Here is a 24,912-nt window from a genome sequence, read left to right as displayed (position 1 = left end):
TCGTGTCCAACTCTGCGACCCCATGCACTATAGCCCACCAGGCTCCTCCATAAGATTTCCCAGGCAAGAATACTGCAGTGGGGTTGCCATTCCCTTCCCCAGGGGCTCTTGCCAACCCAGGGATCCAACCAAGGTCTCCTGCATTGCAAGCAGATTCTTTATCACTTAGTCACTAGGGATCAGTACTGGGGGAGGTCCATTAAAACAGGTAAACAAAAACTTGTAACCTAAAGCTACAAGGCGGTGCCCCGGCTTACTGAGTTTGAGGTCCCTATCAGCCTTCCCGGTGCCAATCAGCTTAGCCTACCACCACTTCCGCCCGCTCGTTGCCGACATCCGGTTCCTCGGGCTTATTGCCCTTCTTAGGCTTGAGGGGGTGGGGTAAGGGCGCGGCGCGGGAGTGGGAGTGCGTGTATGACGCCACATCCGGCTCGGGGCGGAACTGGTCTCCCGTTGCTTCCGCGGCGGGGCCGGAAGTAGAAGCGGTGGTGGCGGCGGCCCAAAGCGAAGGGAAGGAGGAAGAGAGGGAGCCCGAGAGCCAGAGCCGGAGTCGCCGCGGCGGTAATCGTCGGAGAACCCTCTAGGCCACCGTCCCCAGCGCGGGCCCGCGGAGTTCGACGGGAGTTAGCGGGGGGCGGCCCGGGCTGCGGGACGCTGGGGGCCCCGGGGCCGATGTGAGGGGAGGCGGGAGTTGGGGGGGGTGCCGGGCCAGCTCCAGAATCGAGTTGCCCCCGCTGACCCGGCGCCCCCTAGGGACACTCTGATCCGCGGGTTCATCTTCGCCTTTACCAGGAGACCCCTGTGCGGTGCGGAGGGGGCGGCGGCCCCGGCTCTGACCCGCGCCGGGGGGTGGGCCATGGCGGAGATCAGCGACCTGGACCGGCAGATCGAGCAGCTACGGCGCTGCGAGCTCATCAAGGAGAGTGAAGTCAAAGCCCTGTGCGCTAAAGCCAGGTGAGCCCGGTGGCTCCGGGGAAGAAAGGTTTGGGGTTTCGGCCTGGGGTAAACCCAGCTGAAAACTTCGGGCCTGGCTCATCCTGGAAGCTTTCCAAAGAGGAGCAGAATAAGGCCTCTTCCCTCGAGGAGCTACCAGCCTGTTGGGTGAAGACAGGCCTGGATAAAGATAACTTGAAGTATTAAATGATGTACTTTCAGTGGAGTTAAGTATAGAAAATACTTAGGAACAACCCTGTCTACGGGGCAATAGAGAATGTCTCTTGGAGGAACTCAACTTTGGGATAGACCTCGAAGAATAAGATGATAAAAGGAGGTGTCAGCAAGAACAGGAGTTCAAGGCAGGAAAGCTAAAGCCTCTGTGGTTTATAGTATTCTTTTAATTCCAGTAACAGCCTTAAAAGGTGGGTGGAATTGATCCCATCTTACCAGTGAGGACTCTCATATTCAACAGTTGAAGGATGGGTCCTAAAACCAGTTTTCCCCGTCCTGTCCCTTTTCGGGCCATAATGCAAGAAAGTGGAATTGGATTACTCACATTGATTGTGGGAGCCTAAGAAATAGTAGTAAATAAGCCAGAGGAGAAATAAGCAAGGTGTGAAGGGAGGCCCAGCTAAGGGTTCTGTGGGAAGTAGGATGAGGTAGTGGTTAAGAGCCAGGCTTTGGAATGTGACGGCACTGGGATGGAATCAGCTTTACCACCTCCTAGCCATGTTGGTGATCTTGAGGTCTCTGAGACTCTTTCTTCTTCTGGAGATAATAAAGCAAGATAATAGTACTTACTAAGATGATTGTGAAGAGTAAGTTGGTGCTTGGAATGTGCTTAGGCTTTGGTTAAATGTCTGTGTTAGACAAACATTAGGTGTTATTGTTCCTACTTTGTGGGAAGAGGGCAGTGCTGATAAGGACAGAACTTACTAGAAAAGGTGTCCTTGAAAGCTGAAAATAATTTGGAGGGCTGATGGGGGCCGGCCCACTGAGGAAGGGCATTCACAGCAGGAGAAGAACAGGGATAGAAGTCTAAAGGATGTGGGCAGCTGTGTGGAGACCAGTTACCTGCCTCCTGAGGAACTGTCTGTGGCTTCTACACACTAGAGAACTGTGGGGAAAGGGTCAGCAGAATTACCTCACGTTTTTTTTTGAACAACAGACCCGCTGTTCACCTCGCCTTATACTGGCAAAGACCTTATGTCCGTCTCTTTCCCATAGCAGTCCTACAAAGTTGGAATAATTTTCCCCATTTACAGAATAGGAAGCTGTGATTCCTTGAAGCCTAGTGACTTGACCGAGGCCACCGATAAAGTGGCCATTGGGCTCTTTGTTTGGTTTTGCCTCACAAAGACCTGTCATGGCCAGGCAGGGCCTGTGTGGGTTTTGGTGAACACACAGAGCCCCCTTTTAAATGCCCTCTGTGATCCTTCATGTTTTGCCAGCTCAAGATTTCCCTAACCAGAGTAGCCCCAAGATGTTTTCAGATATCCCTGCTCCCTCAGTCTTCATTGGCATTCTTTTAGGAACTTAAACCCATTGCTGCCTGGCACTATTCTTCTTCCTGTAAGTTTCATGCCCCTCACAAGGCCTGGATCAGTGTGACAATGATGATAGCTAATGCTTGGATAGTGTGGGATTTTCAGAACAACAGAAGTTATGTATTCAGTTTTCATTGTTCTTTGCAGCCCTGTGCAGTGGGCAGGGCAGAGGTGAGTATTTCACAAAAGAGGAAACTGAGCCTCTTACCCCTGGTCTCACAGCCGATTGGAGGAGAAGGTGGTTTTGGATCCAGGTCTTTGACTATCCTCCACGCTCACTGACAGCCCGGCAGACATTTAGGCTCTGTGAATGGCAGCAGGGTGCTACTGAGGAGTGGGAGGGCCCTGTCCAGCTCATGAGATGGAGCTGGGAGGAACTCGGCTTGGGCCTGCAGTGGCCACTGTTATCCCAGGCCCAGTCTGGAAGAGGCCCATCTCAAGCATCTGGCCGTGGCCTCCTGGGGACCCACTAGGGCCCCAGGCTGAGACTGGTGGTGTCAAGAACTTTCCACTCGAGATCTTGAAACTGCAAAGGCCTGGGAGCTGCATTTGCTCCTGTGAAAAACATCAGCAGTTGAGAACAGCAGAGGGTTTTGAATGAGGTGGTCTTCAGGATGAAGTATAGCTTTGTCACCTGTAAATGGTATGACCCTGGTCCAGTCACTCTTATGTCTCCAAGTCTTTGAAATTCTTGCAGAGCTCAGATGAGATTCTGCATATCCAGAGATAGCATCTCATTCTTTGGTCAGTGGTCAGCAGTGAAAGTGAGCAAGTGTGAGCCCTGAGAGGGCTGATGCCGGGGCCTGGTTCCCACATTGCGCTGAGGCCTTGCTGGCACGGAGGCAGGTTTTGACCGAGGGAAAGGGCTGGTGTAAAGTCTCAGGAGATCTGTTCTCTGAGTTCCAGCCACCCTCCAGCTTTGTGACTTGGATCCTGCCCCTTTTCTCTCTTAACCTCAGTTTCTTTGTCTCATGAGGATGGAAAGAACCTCCCAAGTCAGTTGGAAAAGTATTGTAAGCAGTGGTGTGAGGATGTTTGGTACAAGATGAAGGACAGGCGGGAGAGCCTGGTTGTTCTCTGGCCCCTTGTATCACCACCAGTGGCTCTTCCCATTCCTGGAAACCAGGGCACACCTCCCTGGAGCTGCCTTAGTTACGCAGTGCACCCTGAGCCCAGGGAGCTCTTGGTCTGGTGGGAAGGGACTGGCTGAGAGAGTGATGGCTGAGCAGGTGCCTCCCACATCAGACTCGCTTAATAAGAGCCAGACCCCAGAGTAGGCCGCCTTGGTTCAGTTCCTGTCTGTGTGGCCACAGCCGCTTTCTTCATCTGAGCCGTGGGAATCATCATAGCACCTACCTTTGAGGGTGGTGGTTTGAGTGCGTGCATCATCCATGCAGAACTCTTTAACGACTGACCTGGCACGTGGTGCGAACTGCTGCTCCTCTGATCATCAAGGACAAAATCTGGAAGCACAGCGCTACTTAACGTTGTGTGTCCGTAATGGACAGTGATTTCCATGTCAAGCTCGTTCAGGTAGAAGTAGATCACACTGCAAGGAAAGAGGGAGCATAGAGTCCTCGCTTCCTCTGAATGATAGAAGAGTGGCAACAGCATATCGCCTTGAAGGTGGATCTGGTGGCTGGCCTGCCCAGGGCACCACCCTTGTGCCCAAGAACACTCCAGGGGAAGAAGGCCCCTGGGGTGGGGAGAGAGGGGGTGTAAGAGCCCAGCCAAGGCACTGTGTGGACAGGAGGAGGAGCTCTGTCTTCTGGGAGTCGTTGCCAGATGTGTGAAATGGAGCAGCCAGGAGGGTCAAGGCCAGGAAAGTCCCAGACTCCTTGGGAAGGCCTTGGATGCTGAATAAGAGCTGGGGCTTTGGCCTGTCGACTGAGGGGAACCACATAAGGGTCTCGAACTTGGGGGCTGTGATTAGCCTTGCCTGGGGGAATTGTACACCTCCAACCTGCCCCATGGAGGTTCATGCCTCATCCTCTCTTCCCCTGCAGAAAAGGTCAGAAATTGGGTTGGGCTGGCCCGGCCCTGGTAACTTTGGTCTTCTGTCTCCAGAGAGATCTTGGTGGAGGAGAGCAACGTGCAGAGGGTGGACTCTCCAGTCACAGTGAGTTCCCGCCGTCCCCCCACAGCCTAGCTCGGTCTGTTAGGCCTGTGGGCATCCTCCTTAGTCTTGTGGGCTCCAGGGTCTACCCCTCATCCCTGGGAGCCCCATCTTCAAGAGAGCCTTGCTAGAAGAAATGGTGGTTGTGGGCATGGTCTTTGGAGTCACTGGAGGGATGCTCTTGGCCTGGGCAGAAGGACTCTCAATTTGGTGAGTGAGTGAACTCCACGTGTTCCTGTGTGTTACTAGTGACTTTATTCTGGGTGTCTGGAGGGGAGTAGGGAGAGGAGGAGGCCAGGTTCTCTGGGAGCTGCAAGTCTAGCTGGAAAGAATTTGCTCTAGCTCTTGCCCACAGAATAGTTGGCACTCAGAGTGGGATGGGGGGATGGGGGTGGGAGAGTAGATTTTCGACTCTGGGAAGTAGAGGCTTTCAATCCAGGGAAGATCCCCTGGAAGAGGAAATGGCAACCAGCTCCATATTCTTACCTGGAAAATTCCACAGACAGAGGAGCCTGGTGGGCTACAGTCCATGGGGTTGCAAAGAGTTGGGCATGCCTGAGCACGTGTGCACACATGCACGCACGTACACACACACCCTCTTGACTTAGCCGAGACTGATAAGGATCTTCTAAAGCAGGGACTTCCAGGCGGCTCTTGCCCTCTGAGATGGCCCACATTCTGTCTGTGGAGTGTGTTTCTCTAAATAAATCCATTTCTTACCCATAAATAAATGAAGCCAGGACTTGCCTGGTGGTCCAGCAGTTAAGACTCTGTGCTTCCACTGCAGGAGTTGTGGGCTTGTGGGTTTAATCCCTGGTGGGAACTAAGATCCCATGTGCCGTGCAATGAGGCCAAAATGTTTAAAAAAGTAAAGCAGTAGGGTGTTTTTGAAGGACAGCTCCTGGCAGCAAGGCTTTAAGACTCTGAGTTCTGACCTGCCTCCTCACTTCCAGGTATGTGGTGACATCCATGGACAATTCTATGACCTCAAGGAGCTGTTCAGAGTGAGTGTGGGGAATGCCAGGAAAGGTGACCCAGGGGATGACTGCAAAACCCCTTTAGTTGAGAGTGGAGACTTTGGTGATGGGGTTGGGGGTCAGAGGCCTCTAGTTAGGTAGGCCCGTTGTGGAAGAAAGGCCTCTACTTGACTGGAAATGGGCCGCTGCAGTGGGTTGGGGCGAGTTTAGGACCAAGCTGAACCTTCTTCCTCCCTCCCCAGGTGGGTGGCGACGTCCCTGAGACTAACTACCTCTTCATGGGGGACTTTGTGGATCGTGGTTTCTACAGTGTCGAAACCTTTCTCCTGCTGCTGGCACTTAAGGTGGGAACCCCCTGGCTTCTGGAGCCAAGACCTGGGTCACCTCTGATCTGACCTGCCTGCATCCTTTCTGCCCTCATTTCCTGCCTCATCTGCCCCCAACTCTTGAGCTGTGCTGCTGGTGATGGACCGTTGCTGCTTGGGTGGTCAGGCAGCTTTCCTTGACTTGGGGGCATCTGATGAGGTCGAGGTGGGGACAGCATCATAGCGGGAGGGAAGAGAGGCTCACCCTGTTCAGAAAGTGGCCCAGAGTGGAGTTCAGCTAGATATAGTATCCATTGGTAGGAGAGATTGTAAGAGGCCAGATAACAAAGTGCTCTAAATGTCTTGCTAAGGGCTTGGTCCGTACCTGGTGGATGAAGGAGGGACGGTTAGGTTTGTAGTTGAAGTCGGGGGTGGGAGGGAGTGTGAGAGGATTCGGCTTTGCATCCTCTGGAGGCGGGTCGGGGTGCCTGTAAGGTCAGTGTGGCACGATCCGGGCAGAGATGACCGGAATCTGGACCGGGGTGGTGGTGGCGAGGGTGGAGCGGGGCTGGCAGACATGAGGACGTCGAGGAGGGAGGGACAGGCCCTGCATGGTGACTGCCTGCAGGTTCGCTATCCTGACCGCATCACCCTGATCCGGGGCAACCACGAGAGCCGTCAGATCACCCAGGTCTACGGCTTCTACGACGAGTGTCTGCGCAAGTACGGCTCGGTGACCGTGTGGCGCTACTGCACTGAGATCTTTGACTACCTCAGCCTGTCGGCCATCATCGATGGCAAGGTAGGTCCACCACGCAGCTCCCTGGGGACGGGAGGGGCCAGCAGGGCTGCAAGAGACGCCGGGCCTCAGCCGGTCTTGCTATCCCTGTAGATCTTTTGTGTGCACGGGGGGCTCTCCCCCTCCATCCAGACGCTGGACCAGATCCGGACAATTGACCGAAAGCAAGAGGTGCCCCATGATGGGCCCATGTGTGACCTGCTCTGGTCCGACCCTGAAGGTGAGGGCAAGAGCTCTGCTCTTAGTTTGGTGAGTGACCGAGGGGGTCCTGTGGTTAGAGCAGGTGCCTGGAAGGGGTGGCCTCGGGCAGGTGAGTTTGGGGCAGAGTGGGGCTGGTCTTCACTGGCATTGGTGCTTGATGGCCAATGGGCTGGCATCCTCTATGAGGAGCAGGGATGAGGGTAGCTGGGTGCTTTGAGCTAGGGGGTGGGGGGGCATGTATGTCATACCTCAGGGGCTTGTTGAATGTGAATCATCAGCTTCCTGAATGTGAAGGGGCTGCTGCAAGGATCAGCCTCCCAGAATGATTGCCCCCAGAACTCGCCTGCCAGTGCAGGAGACGTAAGAGATGCGGGTTCAATCCCTGGGTTGGGAAGATCCCGGGGAGGAGGGCATGGCAACCCTTGCCTGGAGAATCCCAAGGACAGGAGTCTGGTGGGCTACAGTCCATAGGGTCACAAAGTCAGACATAACTGAAGTCACTTAACACGTACACACAAGGCGTCCTCATGTTGTGGGCGTTAGCTAGTATGGAGCATCGCCGAGATGAGAATTAAACCTCCCAGTACCAGTCTGGGCCTCTTGTGCTATGACACCAACCTCCGCTCCCTCTCTGCCCTGTCCCTCCCTCCCTGCCAGCTGGGCTGCCCTGAGTCACGGGTGCTGTCCCAGGTGCTTACTGTCAGCACCTCCTTTCACTCTTGCTCACTCTTGCGTGTACCTGTTTGGACAGTAAATTAGATGGTCGCTCTGATAATCAGGCGGCTCCAACCATCAGGAAATTCTTTCTTCTTTGGAGCGTGTCCGCTTCAGCATTTGCTGTCCTGTCCCGAGGCTCCCTCAGGATACCTCTGGGCCCTGTGCTCTTGCCGCACAGGCCTCACTGGGGAGGGAGGCAGGCTATTCTGCGAAGGGCAGCGGGCAGCCCTGAGGACGTGCTCTCACCATCCTGTCCCTCGCTTGCCTCAGACACAACAGGCTGGGGTGTGAGCCCCCGTGGGGCTGGCTACCTGTTTGGCAGCGACGTGGTGGCCCAATTCAATGCAGCCAACGACATTGACATGATCTGCCGTGCCCACCAACTGGTGATGGAAGGTTACAAGTGGCACTTCAACGAGACTGTACTCACTGTGTGGTCGGCACCCAACTACTGCTACCGGTGAGCTGCCTGGGCTGGGGAGGTTGAGGTAGGGATCCAGGCTGAGCCACGCTGTTAACACTGCTGCCCCCGACTTCCAGCTGTGGGAATGTGGCAGCCATCTTGGAGCTGGATGAGCATCTCCAGAAAGATTTCATCATCTTCGAGGCCGCTCCCCAAGAGACACGGGGCATCCCCTCCAAAAAGCCTGTGGCCGACTACTTCCTGTGACCCCTTCGGCCCTGCCCCCCTCCGGCCCCCGGACCACTGTGACTCTGCCCTCTTCAGACGGAGGCTGGGCATGGGGGTGCTGTCCCCGGCTTTCCCCTCCCTGCAAAAGAGGGCACTTCGAGGGTGAGGACTTTTCTGGAGAGGCTGGGAGCCTCAGTTCCATGCTCCTCCTCCCATCTCCCCACTTGAACCATGAAGTTTCCAATAACTTTGGTTTTCTTTTTTTCCTTCTTTTTTTTTTTTTTGGTTTGTTTTTAGACAAAAATTTTGAGAAAAACAAAAAAAAAGAAAAAAATTCTAATAAAAGAAGAAAAATGGTCTTTCGGTGGTGTTGACTGGGTATGAGCAATGGTACTGGCCTGGGACCTGGGATTCATGTCAGGACTTTGATGCCCCAGAACCCTAATCCTGCCAGCAAGGTGAGACTCAGGCCAGTCAGCTTGCCCAGAGCCTCCTGGTCCCCATCCAGTGACAGTGATCACTGCTGGGGGTTTCCTGAGTGCCAGGGAGAGGGCTGGGTCTTCGGGCAGCCCCGTTTAATTCTCAGAATGTCATGTCAAGACAGATTCCTCCATCTTCCTGAAGAGGAAGCAGACCCCGAGCATTGACTTAGATTCACAAGGACAAGCAGCTGGAAATGACAAGTCTTGATTGGGGCCTGCGTCTCCTCACAAAACCTCTGCTCAATCAGCCTCACTCAGGGCCAAAGACCATTAGCCCAGTGTTTCCAGAGCACTGATGTCTTTCGAGTTTTATTAACAAAAATACTCTGGACCTGAGAACAGACCCGTGTGGCTCGCCCTGGGGAGCTGGGGTAGGACTTGTAGAGCCCAAGGGTGAGGCTGGGGGTGGGAGTGCTGGTCCCAGGCCCCATTTGGCCAGGCAGAGCCCCCTCCATTCACACCGAGGTGAGAGCCTGGAAGGGGAAGCTGGCCCCAGCTGGACTCCCAGCGGCTTAGCCAGAGCTTTGAAGCCAGAGGGGGTGGGAGTGAAATCAAAGTGTGAAGTGGGGTGGGGGAGGCCCAAGGCAGCCATTTGGTGTGGGGGAGGGGGTAGTGGAAGTGAGGGGGCAACAGGCCTGGGGGAAGGGAACTGGAAGATGGGGAGGGAGGCAGGGGGCTTAGCAAAGGCTCAGTACATTGGTTTGGAGCCCACATCCAGGTAAGCCCCAGGCCCAGGGTAGGGCAGTGGGAAGGGGCCCCCTTGGAGGAAGTGCGAGGCAAAGGATGCTGAGGGTGCTGCTGCTGGGTATCCTGAGCCTGCTGGCCCAGGCTGCAGCTCCAGGAAGGCGGCTGAGTAGGGGGCTGGGCGCCCAGAGTCTGGAGCCTCCGGGAAGCTGGGATTCCTGAAGAGCGGAGAGGTATCAGGACAGGAGAGAGGGGACCACACCCCCGTCTCAGCCCGGAACAGCCCAGCCCTGTGCCCACGACCCACTCACCTGGTTGGAAGGTGACTGGGGGCCCCGTGGAAAGCGGCAGGGTGCAGCAGGTAGGCCTCAGCACTGGGGCCACTGCAAGGAGGAGCTGGGGCAGAGGCAGCTTCCCCAGGCACTGGGGCCTGCTCTGGATCTGACTCCCGAACATCCCCACCCAGTGTGGAATCACAGGGACCACCTGGAGCATCTGGGGAGACAGAAGGGCCAGAGTGGGTTAAGGAGGATCGGCCTCTCAGGCCTGGTCCCATCACCTCTGGAATGACACTCACCTCCACTCCCATAGCCTGCTGTGGCTGCCGGCTCTGGGCCCCGCAGTTTCCTCTTCACACGGGCGTCTCGCTCCCTGGGGGACAGTGATGATGATGGTGATGATGATAATGGTGATGATGATGGTAATAATGGCACTTACCAGGTGCCAGGCACTTCACCCAGGGGCCCTATCAGGTAGGTGCCGTTATTATACCCATTTTACAGAAGAAGGAATAGAAGGACAGAGAATTAAATGACTGGAAAACAGTAGTTGTTTAGTTGCTAAGTCGTGTCGGACTCTTTTGTGACCCCATGGATTGTAGCCTGCCAGGCTCCTCTGTCCATGGGCTTGCCCAGGCAAGAATACTGAAGTGTGTTGCCATGTCCTTCTCCAGGGGATCTTCCTGATCCACGGATCAAATTCACATCTGCATTGGCAGGCAGGTGCTTTCCACTGGGCTACCCTGATAACTTGTCAAGAGCGATACTGTTATATTCATCAGGGTGATCCTTGAATTAATATCTCTCTCGTCTGCCTGATTCTAAGTGTCTTGAGGGCAAGGGCCAGCTCTGAGGGGTTAGGGTTAGTTAGAAGAAGCTAATGTCCTAACCAAAACTTTACAGCCCACCATAATCTGGCTCCCTATTACCTCTCTCACTCCACACCAGCCATATTGTAGCATGCTCCTACCCCAGGCCCCTGGCATGTTCCCAGATACTCACATGGTTCCTTTCCATACTTCCTCTGAGTCTTCTCAAACATCCTCTTAGTGAGGCCTTTCCAGGACTCATCTCTCCAGTCCTGATCTTTGCTTTCTTTTCTCTATAGAACTTATCCCACATATCCCTAACATATTTACTTCTCTTGTTTATTTGTGTGCTCTGCCCACTAGAGTATCAGTTCCACGAGGGCAGGGCTTTGGTCTGTTCTGCATCTTCACTGCCTAGAACTGTGCCCGGCACATAAGCAGGTGCTAAATAAGTATTTGTCACATCAATGAGTGACAACACGTGTTTACTTACATTGGGTTCCAGGAGTCTGGCACAGTGCCTGGCACACAGTCAGTAAACATTTGACGACAACGACTGAATGAGTGAATGATGCCCACCTCTTACAGTTTCGGCCGTTCTCCCGGAAGCCCTTGGCAAAGGGGTTGGCTGCAATCTTCAGTTGCGTGATCTGGGGGCAGGGTGGGGGGGACGCCGCACACCCAGAGTCAAGACTCCTGCAGCCAGGGCAGGGTGATGCCACCCGCTCCAGCAGGGTCACTCACCCGTGGGTTCTGGTAGGCTGTCACGGAGATGAACGTGGTCTCCGGGAAGCGGAAGGAGGCAACACCCCCCCAGTGTTGGCTGCAGAGTTGGGCAGCCCGCACCAAGTGTATGCGGGGCTGATACTTATGCATGGAGTGCAAGATCAGCTGAGAGGGAAGAAAGAGGAGTGACTCCCTACCCTGGTCCCACCCCAACCCTCATCGGGGGGTCCCAGCCTGGGCCTCACGTGGCCATGGGGGTCCAGTGTGCTGTTGGTGAGCTTGACACGGTGGAAAGACACAGGCTGCCGCATCCAGTGGGCTCCAGTGGCAGGGGAGTCCGGGTGAATGTAAACACGGTCAGGCAGGCGGGGCTCTGCCTTGCCGCTGGGCTCCCAGCGCCGGCCCTGCCAGCGGTAGCGAGCCCCATCCACCGGGACCACGTCCAGAAGAAACAGGTAGCGGGCCTCGGGGTCCAGGCCAGTGACTGATACTCGGCAAGCAGGGAACATGCGCCTGGGATGGGGGAAGGGACCAGAGAGTCCTGGAGCTACCCACGAGTCGGGGCTGAGCACAGCACCAGCAAGGTGGCATAGTCACTGGCTCATCCAGGTCTGTCACGGAGACTCGAGGAACGTGGAATCAGAACTCAGAAGGCAGGATCTTAGAGCTGTAAGCCTGTCTCATCCCATTTTACCGATGAGAAACAGGACAGACAGGTCAGGTGATGTGACCAGAGTCACATAGCAGGATAGGAGCAGAGTCTGGACCCCTAACCCCTCAAACTCCACTTGGAGAAGCAGAAGTGCCACACTTTTCCCCCAGAAATCTTGCCAGGAGCCTTCTGCTCCCCACCCTGGTCTCCTTGCTTCATCTTCAGCACCAGAATCCACAGCTGCTGGACAAACTTGCTTCAGAGAAAATAAAAAAGAGGACTCACGTGCTAATGCCTGAGCCCCTGGGCTAGAGAAAGATCCACTGACCATACTGACCATATCCCTGCCTCCAAGGTGACCCCAGAACTAGTCACATACTGACCCCTGATCCTGGCCAGATTTCCCTGATGCTGGTCAGTGGCTGGTCTTTGACCCCTGTTATAGTTTGAATCCTGAATCTAGGTGCAGACTGACCCCTCATCTAGGCCACATACTAACTTCAAGCCCAGCTGGACTTCCTGTCCCTAGCCCAGAAAGATCTAGGACCCTTGCCATAGGTTAGTCCTTAAACTAGCCAGACCACAGACTGACCCTTGACCCTTGCCACAGAATGACCCCTGACCCAGGCCACAGTCACACTCTTAACTCAGGCAGAGCTCTAGCCCCCTTAGAAATCCCCACACCAGCCCCATCACCAGGAACTCTGCCCTTCCCGCAACAGGGACACACTGGGTTCTCTGACCCTGGCCCAGCCCCTCACCTCCCAGCTTTGGTGATGATCATCTCTGTTCCCACGGAGTTGAACTCTCTCCACAGCTCCCGGTTCTCCAGGCTCAGGCTGACTCCAGGGAGTGAATGAAGGCCCTCTGGGGCTGAAGGGGGTGGCGGCTCAGTGCCCAGGGCTGGGGGCAGTGGGGGTAGAGGTGGGGGAGCAGCCAGAGTTCGGGGAGCAGCCTCAATCCCAGAGAGGAAGCAGTCCAGTTTGGGAGTGTCCAGATCTGGAGATGGGAGGAGAATGAGGGGACAGCTGAGGGCCACAGCCCCCACCCCAATTCCTACACCGAGCTCAATTCTCTCTGCTCACCAGGGTAGCGGTAGCCCTCTGCCAGGGCAGGCGGGAAGCTGGAATCTGCCCCAGGCTGGGGGGGCCCAAGGCGGTAGCCAGTCCCCAGGGAGGGGTACAACTCTCGTGGGTGGTACATGGAGTAGTCCTGTCTGGCCTCGGGACACGCTGCCTACAGTGCCCCAGTGCTGAGAGATGCCCCCTTTATAGCTCACAGCTCAGCCTCTTCCAGATCCAGGATCACAGCCCCTCCCCTCCCTGGGGCCCTGGAGTTAGGCTGGGGTGGAGACCCCTGGGGCCTGGAAGGGGTCCAAGAGGGGGCCGGATACCTGGGTACCCTCCCCTCCTCCCCTTCCCCCCAGGCTTCATTAGCCCCGACCCCCTGCCCCCTCATTACATAATTAACTCCTCGGCCTGATTGATCCCCGGGGCTCGACAGGGACGCAGTTTGGCGCTTCCGGCCAGCTGGTCCCCGTTCCCACGGGGGGAGCCCCGGCTAGGGATAATCTACTGAGGGGCGGGGCCTGGACCCTGGGATGGAGCCTGGAATCCTGGGGCAGACCTTGGCGCCCCAGACTTTTCTGGCAGGTGACCCCCCTCCACCCCCTTCACTTGGAGGACGAGACTTGGAGGGAGGAAGCATGACTGGAGGGAAGGAGCAGGGCTGGAGGGACGCGGCCTAAGCTTATTGATACGCGGGGCACTGGGGACCCCGAGGAGTCAGCAGCCGAGGCCTGAACGCTGGAGTCCTTCCCAGCTCCCATTCTCTAAAACCTCCAGCCTCGGCCAAGTCTCAACAGTTCAGAGACGTTCACAGCTCGACGGTCTCTGACCGCTGACGCCCGGGTTTCCCAGAAGGTCCCGCGTTGGGGAACCCTCGGAACTACACTTCCCAGCAGGCCTAGCGCCGACGTTCGGCGCGGAGGGGACAGGCGGATGCCCCTGGGGCCGCTGGAAGCTGTAGTTGAGTCGAGGTGGGCGGTGAAACCCGCGGCGCGGTTGCCTCCCAGGAGAGCTGCCCCTAGGCGGCGTCAAAACGCTTAGGCTGAGAAGATGCCGATCAGCTGAGGTCAAGGCCTAACGAGCTAGAAAGGGCTCCGGGATCTCTGCCGGCAGTGAGATCCGCCGCGGGTGCTAAAGACAGCTGAGTCTCAGGAGCGAAAGCTCCCAGCTTTGACCGCCGTGCCTACCCCATGCCTCGGGGACTCAAAGGGGAACAGGTCTATAGAGGCAGGAATTCGCATCTGAGTACCCCCTTCCCGGATTCCACATGAGCCTGGGGCTGTCTCCACTCCATTGTTTTATTATGTACAAACGCTACAGAACAAGGGGAGCAGACACGCGTAGGGTAAGAGGGGCCCGGTGGGAGGAGAACGTCACGGGGCAGATGGTGCACTGGGGCCAAGAGAGCGGCACACAGGCCATATCTAGAGGGCAGGCGGGGTAGGAAGGGGTTTAAAAACGAGATCCAAGCCAGCCAGATCGCAGGGAGGTGCGGGGGTGTCGTCCACTTTGTCCACCTTCCGATCTCCCCCCAAGGTCACAGTGCATGCAATAAAATATATGTACAGGAGCTGGATCCTTCCTCTGTAGGGGGCCTGAGGGTCCAGAGCTCCGTTTGGGTGAAGGGAAGCCAGTGGCGCCCCCTGGCGGCCAGGCCGGGCTGGCGCCACATGCGTCAGGAGCAGGGGTCAGTCCCAGCCGTTGTCTTTGATCATGTGGTTGAGTTCAATGATGTACTTCCCCTCTTTGTACTTCTGGCTGCTCTCGAAGGCCTGTTCCTGAAAGGAGGGAAGAGGCTGTTATGCTTGGAGGTAGGGCAGGGCCTAACCAAAAGGGTAGGGGTTGGGGAGTGGATATGATGAGCCCCATTTTACATATGAGGAAACTATCACCCAAGAAACCAAGCCACCTGCCCACAGACACAGAGCTGGTAAATGGCAGGGCCAGGTATCTCACTAATAGGGGATAGACAGAACTCTCTGAGTGACAGGTACTTTTCAAGTATTAATACTAATGTTGGCTCCAATAGAGAGGATATGGAAGCTTCTCAAAAGTTCCAGGGAATACAAACTGGTAGCCTCAGGACCAATTTTGGCCTATGCATATGTTTTGTTCAACCAACAGAGTTTAATAAAAATAACTTTCAAATACTAAAACATGGGGAAGGCCATGCTCATTCCATTTGACCAGAATGTCCCCCTCTGGAGATCTACATTGCCCCTTTTGCAGATCCACAGAATCTGCTTGGCCCTGCAAGCACTCGAATTTTTGACGTCTGGATTAGGCCATTTCTTTATTTTACAGAGGTCCAGAGGGGGCAAACCACCTGTCCAGGAACACAGAGCAAATCTGTGGCAGGGCCAGGGACTAACTCAGGGCAGGGTTCTGTCTCCGCCTAGGGCATTCACCTCCCAGAGGCACTACAGCTCCAAGAGATGCCCGAGGATTCCTGTCCCTTGCAATTTCCCAAGAGCATCTCCTTTTGCTGCATCTAATCTGATTCCCATAACAACCCTGGGTGTCAGGGGGGTCCCTTTATCTTTCACTACCGATAAGGAAATGAGAGGATAGTGAAATCAGACACTGAACAACCTCAGTGGCAATGAGGGCAGTGGAAAAGAAGGCTCATGGACCCAAACTCTATGTTGCTGTTGGGTTTTGGGCAACTTCTCTGATCCTCTGAATGGCCATAGGAAGCTGGGGGTCAAGGGTTTGAAGTTTAAAAAAGAGAGAGAGAAAATGAGGATTCTGATCCCTGTTCTGTTACTTACCAGCTGTGTGACCTTGGGGAAGTTACCTAACATCTCTGGGCCTTCCTTTTTTCTTCTATAAAGTGGAGATAACAACAGACTACCTACAGGATTGCTGTAATGAGTGAATGAGATAAGATATGCCAAGCACATAACAGTGTCTGGCACATAAGTATTCAATAAACAGTCATTCTGATTATATCCTCATCTCAAAAATGGGAATGCTCGTGGCTGCGAGGAGAAGGATGAGTTAAGAGAAAAACCTTAGAAGCCCTTGTAGGATGTGAGAGGAGAGAACATTGTCAAGGGGTGAAAAGATAAGTTTGACTTGGGTGATTTGGACCTGTACACCCTGAAAGATTACCAGATGACTGCCTGTGAGGAGGAGGTGATGTGAGGTCAGGTCAAAGGCTAGCCTGAGGTCAGAGGTCACTGACTCACATATTTCCAGCCCAAAGTGGTCTTGCAGTTTTCACAATGGATGTCAGCGACGGCATGGAGGCCTGTCAGCAGCACCCGCTCCTCGGCTGGCCCGCAGCCCACGTTCACCCTGTGGGGACACAGGAGCAGTCCCAGGGAGGGTCCCTCCATCACAAAGCCCCCCTCTAGCTTGGATCCAACTGTATCTGTCCTTAGCACTCAAGAGAAGGGGGAGCACAGCTTCCTACCCAAACCAGGAGGCTGTTGAGAGTGTCAGTATGATGGCAGGGGTCACAACTCACAACAGAGGTCAGAGAAAAGAAGATGGGAGAGTGGATACTCACACAGAGTTGAAGAGGTAGGCTCGCCCCTGGCTGCCCTGGAAGGACTAAAGAGTGGGAGAGAGAGAGGAAGGGGTGTCAGGGCTACTGGTGGGGAGCTGCCAGGCAGCCCCTCTAGTCTCCCATTCCAGCCCCAGCTGTGACCTGGTTACCTTGGAGATGAGGTCGTCGTGGTTGGCCAGGTGAGCACGGCAGTGGGCACAGCTATACCTCCGGTGACAATCATCCAGGTAGGCCTGAAACGTCTTGGGCTTTGAAACCCGCACCATGGCGGGGGCCGGGGGCAGTGGCCCCACGCGGGGAGCGGCCCACGGTGAGCAGAGGGAGCCCAGTGCCTGCAGGGGACGGAGTGGGCTGTCAAGACCCCGGCTGCACACGTGCAGGCACGCCCTGGGCCACCGGGACTCTCTCTGTCACACTTGGCTGCTGTCTTCTCTCCCCAGAGCCAGCAGCCTCTCCAGGGGCCAGAGCTCTCAGTTTTGACTCACGGAGGAGGCTTCAAGTTGCATCAACGGGGAAACTGAGGCTAGGAGGAGCCCCAAATGAGTCACCCACCTGCTTTCGGCCTCACCCCTGCTGACCTAGCAACTGAAACTGGAGGAAGGGGCTCCAGAATAGATGACTGTCAGTTCTCCGTTTAGGGGGAGCTTGCAAGGGGTTGGGGATTGTATGGTCCTTACGACCTCATCTGAACTGCAGGGGTTGGGGGCGACTTCCCTTGAGGTCCAGAGAGTTCACCTGGGGAGAGGATCCCTCACCTGGAGAAGGCAGGAGGCCTCACTGAGGGTGGAGGGTCATTTAGGAGGGGAGGGGCTCTTACCCGGGGGCGGTGAGGCCTTGCCTATGCCAAGGGGATCTTACCTTTGTCGCGGAGCCTTACCTGAGACCCCGGGGCTCACCTGGGGAGCAGGGGTGGGGGGCGGGCGCCGAGGGAAGGGGCAGTCCTTGCCGCCGGGGCGGGGGCGCGGGGCGACGCGCAGCCCTGACGATGCGGTCCTCACCTCGCTTGGGCGCGCGGGGGTCCGGTCCGCCGGGGTGGTCTGGCCTGGGAGAGGGGGGCGCTCCTGGTGGGCGCCGTCCCCCCCGGCCCGGGTTCGCAGCCGCCGCGACTTGTTTACACCGAGACCAGCTGCTGCCGCCGCTGCGGCGGGAGGGGGAGGGGGCCGGCCTCTGGTCCCGGCGGCCGCCGTGACCAATCGGTGTGCAGTATGCAAATGAGGGGGCGCGTCACACAGTGGCCAGCGCAGGCCTGGGCTGCCCTTCCCCCTGCTCCCTGCCCAGGCCGGCCCGGAAATGCGGCTGCGGCCCGAAACCCAGCCGGCCTGCCCCACGGCCAGGGCCTGGTCGCCCACTTGGCCTCCCGCGGTCCTCGAAGGGGTGAGGATCTGAGATACCTGACCTGGCCTAGGATTAGGAGGAAAATGGTGTCTGGAGTGGACGCACGGCCCCGGGAAACAATAGTCATAATTATCTGCAAACGTTTACCCACTGCTCGTGCATACTCCCTTAAACCCCACAGCAATCGGAGGAGGTAGCTTCTGCTATTGTTTCCATTTTCCCCGGGAGCTGAGGTCCACAGACGTCCAACAGCTCTCCAAAGCTTATCTAGTTGATAAAGAGGTGAAGTTGAGATTCTCAATTTGGTCCATGGTTCTTGCTATAGCACTAGGGACAGACTCTCGGATGGGAAAAGCTAAAGGTATCCATCCGTGTTAGAACCCCAGAGTGGGGTTCAGAGCCTCAGAACAAGCCCATTCCTACTGTTGTGCATCCCCTCTTCCAGGCAGCCTCCTTGGATGCCCTGCAGGGTTATCAGGCTGGGTTAGCTGTCTTCCCCTTTCTCACCTCCGAACTGGGTTTAAAATGAAAATGTTTAAACATGTCTGCCATATTAGACTTGTCTTGTTCCTTGCATTGGTCCCAGTACCCAGCCTGGCTTATAGTTGATAATCTTTGTGAAATATGTGATTCATTAAATGAATAGGGTAGTAGGGCTCCAGGGGGTGGAGGAATTGGAGAAGCTTCTGGAGTGGGAGACCTGGGAATGGAACACTGGAATGGCTAAGGTAGCAGATGGGCAGCCATGCCCATCCTCTGAAACCAGGTGAGGTAGGCTCGTTAGGGCAAGTCAGGGCCTTTGCTGTGTGCTTGGGGCTCTTAATGTCCTCAGGAGAATGGACCCATTGTCTGTGGCTCTGAAGGTGCAGGGGGCCTTGCAAGGGACATTCCTGAGTACAGTGGAGGCCAGGTTGGCATAGGGTGTGGCATTACTCTCAAACTGGAATGTTGTGGAACCAGTGGCTCAAGATGGTTGAGGGCCTCAGATTGTGGCCCTCAGCTGGCCTCTTCCGTCACAAGGTGCCATCTTTGTAGTCTTCTAGAATCTACCCACCCCCACCCCCGTCCCCTCAAGCACAAAAATGTGACTGAGAAGAATATATTTATTGGGGAAGAGAAACAGAGGAGAGGGTGAGGAACCTCTAGGTTAGGAGGCTAGGGCAGGTGGTCCACGGCTGTCCAGGTAGCACCTCAGGGCTGTTGGGTAATCAGTTATGACGCCAGTGGCCCCCAGGTTGAAGGCTGCTTCGAAGTCTGACTCTTCATTAAGGCACCAAAATACCACCTGGGGGGAGGGAGGAGCTTGAAGTTTCCCAACAACTACCGGGCACTCCCCCTTGTATCCAGACGCTGGAACTGATCCTTACATTTTCAGGAATTTTGCAAACTGGTTATTAAACACAGCCTCCTTTTTTTGGCAGGGGGTGGGGGCATCTCCAGTTCCTCAACCAGGGACTGAACCCATACCCCTGCAGTGGAAGTACCGAGTCTCAACCACTGGACCACCAGGGAAGTCTAAACTCAGTCATTATTAAGTATTATATAAACTTACAATTCAATAAATTCAAAACAAAGGTGATAAACACTCAAAACTCATCACTTCCTGCTTACTACATTTGATTCCATGTTCTGGAAGTCACCTACCTCTATCGAATATGTAAGATGGAAATGCTATATAATGTATCATGCTACCACATGATATATCTCTTCCCAACTCCATTCAGTGAATTCATGTTGGTAGCCTGAAATCCGCCAAGGTGGGAGTGTATACAGCAAGGAAATTACCTAATGTTCAAATCAAGGCTTCCCTCCCCCCACATCCCCAAGTTAGTAGTGGAACATTTACCAGCCTGCCCATATCTCCCAACCTGCCCCTATCTGCTGCTGCTCAGATTGTATCTTCCCTGCCTCCTGAGTCCTCTCCTGTGGGCCCTGAAGCAGCTGGAGACGGTATCTGTAACCTGGGCTAAGTCACTGGCTGGACCTCTCAGTTTCTTATTTTGACAAATCAGAGTGACAGTCCAACTGTCCGGAGTTAGGGTGAAGATGGCAGAGCAGGCGGCCTAATCTGAAAGAGCTATGTCATCCCTAGGCCTCACTCACCCCCACATCCAATCAGTGGCCGAGTCTGGGCCTGTCTGTGACTTAACCCTTCCATCCATCCTCGCTGCTGCCACCTAAGCCCCAGTCCCGTCAGTGGCAGTATCAGCTACCCAGTGACTGCCTCCAAACTGGCCCTCACAATCCCTCCTCCACGTGGTGGCTGGCTGGAGTGACCCTCACTTGACAAGGCTCCATTGAATCAGGTCTCTCCCCTGCTTACGGCCCTCAAAAACATCCCTTCCCTTTGGGTTGAAGTCTGAGTTCCTCGCTGAGGTTCCCGGGCTACCTCCTCCAGGTCCCTGGTGCCACTTTCTCCAGACTGCAGGCTGGTGGGACCCCTCAGTTCCTCTGCGGGCCTCTTGCTTCTCCTGACCTTCCCACACACTGAGCCTCCTGCCAAGACACTCTCCCTTTCCCCTCCCTGCGAGCCGGCTCCTCGTTTCTTCTAGAAGCTCTTCTCTGGCCCCACAGATGACAGCACTCTGTACCCTTTCTGCCCACCGGCTGCCCCTGTAATGCCTGCTTTTCCTCCCCTGCCCCTGATGGTACGCTCTCTGCTGCTTCCCCAGGACCACAGTGCCTGTGGTCTGAACACAGTCAGTTCTCAACCAAGGTTTGCTACTTAAATGACCTGGTCAGAGCTGATGCTCAGGGACAGGAGCAGGTGGGCTGATCTGATCTTTCCCTGAACCCCCTGGTCTCTTCCCAACCCCCTTCATCAGGGATCAGGACAGTTCCATACACCATCACCATCACAATGACTAGCCTTTACCAAGCGCTTACTAGGTAGCGCCTACATATAGCCACAGGAGTTTAAAACATCATTATCCCCATTTTACAGCTGAAGAAACCGAGACTCAGTGACCTGCCAAGTGACCCAGCCAGTCAGAAGCAGAGCCAGCAGGCCCACGCTGTGAACAACCACTCGCTCACCTGCACCCCTCGCTGCTGCAGGTGTTGGATCAGACTCTTCCTCATGATGAGCCTGGAGGGGAGCAGGGTCACAAAGGTCATGATGAGAGGGGACTAAGTGGAAGGGCGATGACGAGTCTCTGTGGGGACACCCCACCCAGCCTTCTCGCCCACCTCACCATTTGGCAACCACGGCCGCCAGTTGATTCAGCCCTGAGCGGGAAAACGGGAAGTAGGTCCTGTGGAGAAGTGGTGGTGTGGTCAGCCCCCGGGGTCTCTCTCTGTCACAGGGGTGGGGTGGGGTGGGGTGGTAGTGACCCTTCGAGCAGTCTCACCCCACTCCTTCTGGAAGAACCTCTGTGGTTGCACAGAGGAATAAGTCACCCACTGCTCAGTGGCTTTGAGGGTATGCCTCTGCCCTCACTGTTTTACAGAACAGAGACTTAAGAGAACGAAAGTGACCTGCCTGATGTCACACAGCCCATCCATGGTGGGGCTGGGGCCACGACCCAGCAAGATTCCCAAACTGGATAGGCGGTCTGGAGTTCCTCATGGTTAGGCCTGACCAATTTCAAGCACTTCACAGGTCAGCTATTGGTCCCTGATTGCCCCACTCTGACTTTAGAGGCTGTTACAGTGCTCCGGAGCAGGGTCTGTGTGCTGTGTGACCTTGGGCAAATTACAGAAACTCTCTGAGCCTCAGATCCTCCATGGGTCCTGTGGGGTCATGATTCCTGTATCTCCTCGGGGTGGTACGAAGTAAGGCTCAAATAAACTAAAGGATGTGAAAACACCTTGCAAACCCTGGATAAAACGTGATATACACCAAGTTCTGCAGTAAAATGATCTCTTTGTGGGATAGGGGGTGGGGGTGGGGGGGTTGGCTGGGAGCTTCCCTGAAGACAACAGAGGAAAGCAGAAAGCACTGGGACAGCTACAGAGAGGGCTCAGAAGGCAAAGGAAGGGTCCCAGAGGGAGAGCTGGCAAAGTATCCAAATTCCTGCTACTTTGTTCAGCTGTTACTTTGTTAATCCTTGTCTCCAGGCAGGAAAATGCCTTTCTGTTTGAGAATCAGAGAGTGATGCTATAATTAATAACTATCTCCCCAAGCAGACTGTAAGCTCCTGGAGGGCCCTACCCCACTCACATTGGTCTTATTTACTAGTGCAAGTGCATGTGAAACAGAGTAGGCATTCAAGATATTTGTTGGATGAATGGATGAATAAATGCACCCTTGTCCTAAAACTCCATCCACATTATCGCACATTTACATAGAAGTTTTTTGGAGGGGTTGGTATACATGAATGCTTGGTGAGAACCATTATCTTCAAAAGCCCCTGTGGGTGATCCTTGAGGGTAGTCAGGGAGCTGGGGACATTGGGATCTCCTGCTCTACATGGGACCCTGCACAATCGGGTTTGAGGTGGGGGATATTTCTCTTTTTTTGAAACTTAATTTTATATCGCAGTAGAGTTGATTGGCAATGTGTTAATTTCAGGTTTCTGGGGCCAGAAGCCTGGGGGAGGATTTGGAAGATAGATGGGGACCTAGTAGGTACCTGTTGATGATGGTCGGCAGGAAGCAGATGAGGAACTTCTCGGGGATGGAGATGAAGGGCAGCAGCCCCAGGTAATAAAACAGCAGCACCCAGAACCCTCGGCTCAGTGTGAAGGAGGTGGGCATCTCAGGGTTCTAGGAGACAAGAGGAAGTAAGAAGGGGGATCAATCTGCTCCAGGGGGAGCAGAGAGGAGGCTTGGGCTGCGGGGGAAACAATTTTTGACATTTAGGAAACCCTACCACCTGCAGGAGCAAAGCCACATCTGGGCCCAGCGTTCCAAGCCCTGTCCCTTTGGAATGACTCGGCTCACACACTTCCCCTGCCTCCCCCAGCCCTATCCCTGGAGACCCTGCTCAGGGCTCCTCTAGCACCCCCAAACCCCCCTGGCCTAGGCTGCCTGGGGAGGCACAGAGGTGCAGAGAGGGATGGGGACTCACAGCAGCCTTGCATTTCTTCATGATGGAGCTCTTCTCCGAGGCCCAGATGGTGATTTCGCTGCGGTCATAGTGCCTCACCAGGCCTGCTATCTGGGAGGAGGAGGGGGAGGGGAGGGGAGTCAGGCCTCCATCCAGCCCTGGGCCTGCGCCCACCCCTGCCTGCAGCACCACCTTGTGAATGAGCTCTTCATTTCGCTCTTTGACTTCCACACTCATGGGCATCCGCGGGAACCTCCGGAACAAGTCCTCCAGACGCACCATGTGCCGGTCGGCCCCGTGTGCAAAGTGGCCTGGGGGTGGTGGGGAGAAGGATGGGAGGAGGATTTCTGGGGTGGGGACGAGAGCCCAGGGGCAGGGGGTGGGTCCCAGAGGAGAAGAGGAGGCAGGAGGTTGAGGCGGGGACACGACTCCAGTAGGTGCAGCCCAGCGTTCGCAGCCCACGCTCTTACCTGGTGAGAAGTAGACCTCTAGCTCTTCCTTTAAGAGGGGCAGGTCCTAGGGAGAGCAGGGAGCAAGTCAACAGGAGGGGCGTGGAGTGGGGGTTGGTCCTCTGAGCACAGTGGGGGGCTGTGGCAAAGCCCACCTCAAAGTTCAGGCTGCCCACGTCCCTGTTCACACCTGTCTGGCGGAACAGGTTTTTGTCATGTGACACCACCACCACGCCGTCCCGAGTCAGGTGGCAGTCGAGCTCCAGGAGGTCCGCTCGCTGGGCCATGGAGCTATGAGAGCAAAGGTCAGTAAGTGGCTGGGGGACAGGGATGAGCCAGATGGCAGGGTGGTGGGGAGGCTGAGGGGAACATCAGGTCTGGCCAAATGTGCAGGCAGTGCACTGCGCAACTCCCGGGGACTCCAGTCACCCAGATCAGGAAGTGGATGGCACCCCTTGGCATCATGCCTCACACAGCTGGCACAACCTTACCCAGCAGCATGGCCGGGCAGGTGGACTCACTTCTCCATGGCCTCCATGGTGTTCTCCAGGCGCTCTCCAGACCCTGTGTGGGGCAGCTGGCATGGGTTCCTGGGGCCTGGCCTCCCTCCCCCCACACCCCCTGCCTCATCACTTCCAGTCAGGACAGGTTGAACGGCTCCTTTTTCCCTATTCAATCTCTTGCCCTGCCATCCTTATCTCCGCCTACCTTGAACTCTGCCCTCCCTTTAATATCCTGCCCTTGGGACCTAGCCCTCTCTGCTGCCCACCTGCCTCGCAGTCCTCACTCCATCCTCTGGAGTGGCCACCCCGTGCCTATCCCAGCCCAGCTCACCTCCGCGGTGGGCCCCCAGGCGGGCATGGAAGGCTGGAACCCATGGTGTGTGCAGCAGGCGAGGTCGGCGCAGGAAGAAGAAGGACAGCATGACATAGCTGCCCAGGGCGGGCAGGGCGTAGTAGAGCAGAGGGCTCATGGCCACGCCGCCTCTCCAGGCTCTGGCAGCCGTGGAGCTCAGCTTTTCCCGGTGGACTGTGCTGCTTCACTGACTGCCTGGCTGATGTAGGCTGGCTCCACCGCCAGCCGCCACCACACCCCTAGGGACCTGCTGAGCCTGCTGCTGGCTGGAGGCCAGAGTGCAGGGCTGAGCTGGGGATGGGGTAGAGGCAGGAGAAGAGACCAGGCAGCTCTGGGCCTTGTACACCAGGCCCTTCGCACATCCCAGCCTCCCTGTCTCCGTGGCCACACCAGGGAAATCAAGTCAACCCTCCCCCCGGCAGGTCCACTACCACACTCCGCCTTCCCACTGGTGCCTGTTGCCAGAGTATATATACACCCCTTGCCGTTTCCAGAGAATCTGGGGGTGTGCAGGGTGTCCCTGAGTCACTCTAGAATCACCTCCAGCCAGTTAGACAGGAAACCATCACAGAGGGGACAGGACAATGAATAAGGGGGAAACTGACCCCGACTCAACAGACATGAATTGGAGCAAACTCTGCGAGAGTGGAAGACAGAGGAGCCTGGCAGGCTGCAGTCCATGAGGTCACAAGGGGCTGGACACGAATTAGTGACCAAACAACAAGACCCCACTCTGGCCAGGAGTCTAGATCCCACTCCCATCCTCAACCCTGGCCAGCGGGGGAGCCGAAGGCCACCATGCCAGGTAAAGCATTGGGCTGGAGAGTCAGCGCTCAGGGTAG

General features: G+C 55.7%; 4 protein-coding genes across 9 annotated transcripts; 1 reads left to right on the top strand and 3 right to left on the bottom strand.

Moving 5' to 3' along the window:
* The first annotated feature begins 451 nt into the window (after positions 1 to 451).
* PPP4C (protein phosphatase 4 catalytic subunit) lies at positions 452 to 8,537 on the top strand. Its single transcript, XM_040259379.1, has 9 exons — positions 452 to 561; positions 793 to 954; positions 4,551 to 4,602; positions 5,553 to 5,603; positions 5,819 to 5,920; positions 6,510 to 6,683; positions 6,774 to 6,900; positions 7,869 to 8,058; positions 8,139 to 8,537. The coding sequence occupies exons 2-9, from the start codon at positions 857 to 859 to the stop codon at positions 8,266 to 8,268; spliced, it is 924 nt and encodes a 307-aa protein (XP_040115313.1). The 5' UTR covers positions 452 to 561; positions 793 to 856; the 3' UTR covers positions 8,269 to 8,537.
* A 467-nt stretch (positions 8,538 to 9,004) lies between these two features.
* Positions 9,005 to 13,859, bottom strand: TBX6 (T-box transcription factor 6). Its single transcript, XM_040259091.1, has 8 exons — positions 12,946 to 13,859; positions 12,622 to 12,859; positions 11,454 to 11,721; positions 11,227 to 11,373; positions 11,062 to 11,132; positions 9,973 to 10,046; positions 9,707 to 9,890; positions 9,005 to 9,613 (listed from the first exon to the last, which is right to left on the bottom strand). Exons 1-8 carry the CDS (start codon positions 13,061 to 13,063, stop codon positions 9,400 to 9,402), a joined length of 1,314 nt encoding a protein of 437 aa, XP_040115025.1. The 5' UTR covers positions 13,064 to 13,859; the 3' UTR covers positions 9,005 to 9,399.
* A 347-nt stretch (positions 13,860 to 14,206) lies between these two features.
* On the bottom strand, positions 14,207 to 17,604 carry YPEL3 (yippee like 3). Its single transcript, XM_040259734.1, has 5 exons — positions 17,440 to 17,604; positions 16,591 to 16,773; positions 16,442 to 16,485; positions 16,119 to 16,227; positions 14,207 to 14,705 (listed from the first exon to the last, which is right to left on the bottom strand). Exons 2-5 carry the CDS (start codon positions 16,705 to 16,707, stop codon positions 14,616 to 14,618), a joined length of 360 nt encoding a protein of 119 aa, XP_040115668.1. The 5' UTR covers positions 16,708 to 16,773; positions 17,440 to 17,604; the 3' UTR covers positions 14,207 to 14,615.
* Positions 17,605 to 18,849: 1,245 nt separating this feature from the next.
* On the bottom strand, positions 18,850 to 24,853 carry GDPD3 (glycerophosphodiester phosphodiesterase domain containing 3). Of its 6 annotated transcripts, XR_005724256.1 has the most exons (12): positions 24,050 to 24,853; positions 23,737 to 23,779; positions 23,371 to 23,506; positions 23,237 to 23,282; positions 22,959 to 23,077; positions 22,788 to 22,877; positions 22,350 to 22,483; positions 21,258 to 21,460; positions 20,971 to 21,030; positions 20,813 to 20,864; positions 19,623 to 19,708; positions 18,850 to 19,061 (listed from the first exon to the last, which is right to left on the bottom strand). XR_005724256.1 is itself a non-coding variant. In XM_040259247.1 (11 exons), the coding sequence occupies exons 1-11, from the start codon at positions 24,186 to 24,188 to the stop codon at positions 18,989 to 18,991; spliced, it is 978 nt and encodes a 325-aa protein (XP_040115181.1). In that variant the 5' UTR covers positions 24,189 to 24,853; the 3' UTR covers positions 18,851 to 18,988. The 6 variants fall into 6 exon arrangements, 4 of the variants coding, with proteins under 4 accessions (XP_040115181.1, XP_040115203.1, XP_040115192.1 ...); XR_005724258.1 differs by lacking the exon at positions 19,623 to 19,708 and having other exon boundaries at positions 18,851 to 19,061; positions 21,258 to 21,534; XM_040259247.1 differs by lacking the exon at positions 21,258 to 21,460 and having other exon boundaries at positions 18,851 to 19,061.
* Between the last annotated feature and the right edge of the window lie 59 nt (positions 24,854 to 24,912).

This window comes from Oryx dammah, unplaced genomic scaffold (assembly GCF_014754425.2).
Source record: "Oryx dammah isolate SB20612 unplaced genomic scaffold, SCBI_Odam_1.1 HiC_scaffold_2, whole genome shotgun sequence".
NCBI lineage: Eukaryota > Metazoa > Chordata > Mammalia > Artiodactyla > Bovidae > Oryx > Oryx dammah.
This window is presented reverse-complemented; position numbering and strand designations above follow the sequence as displayed.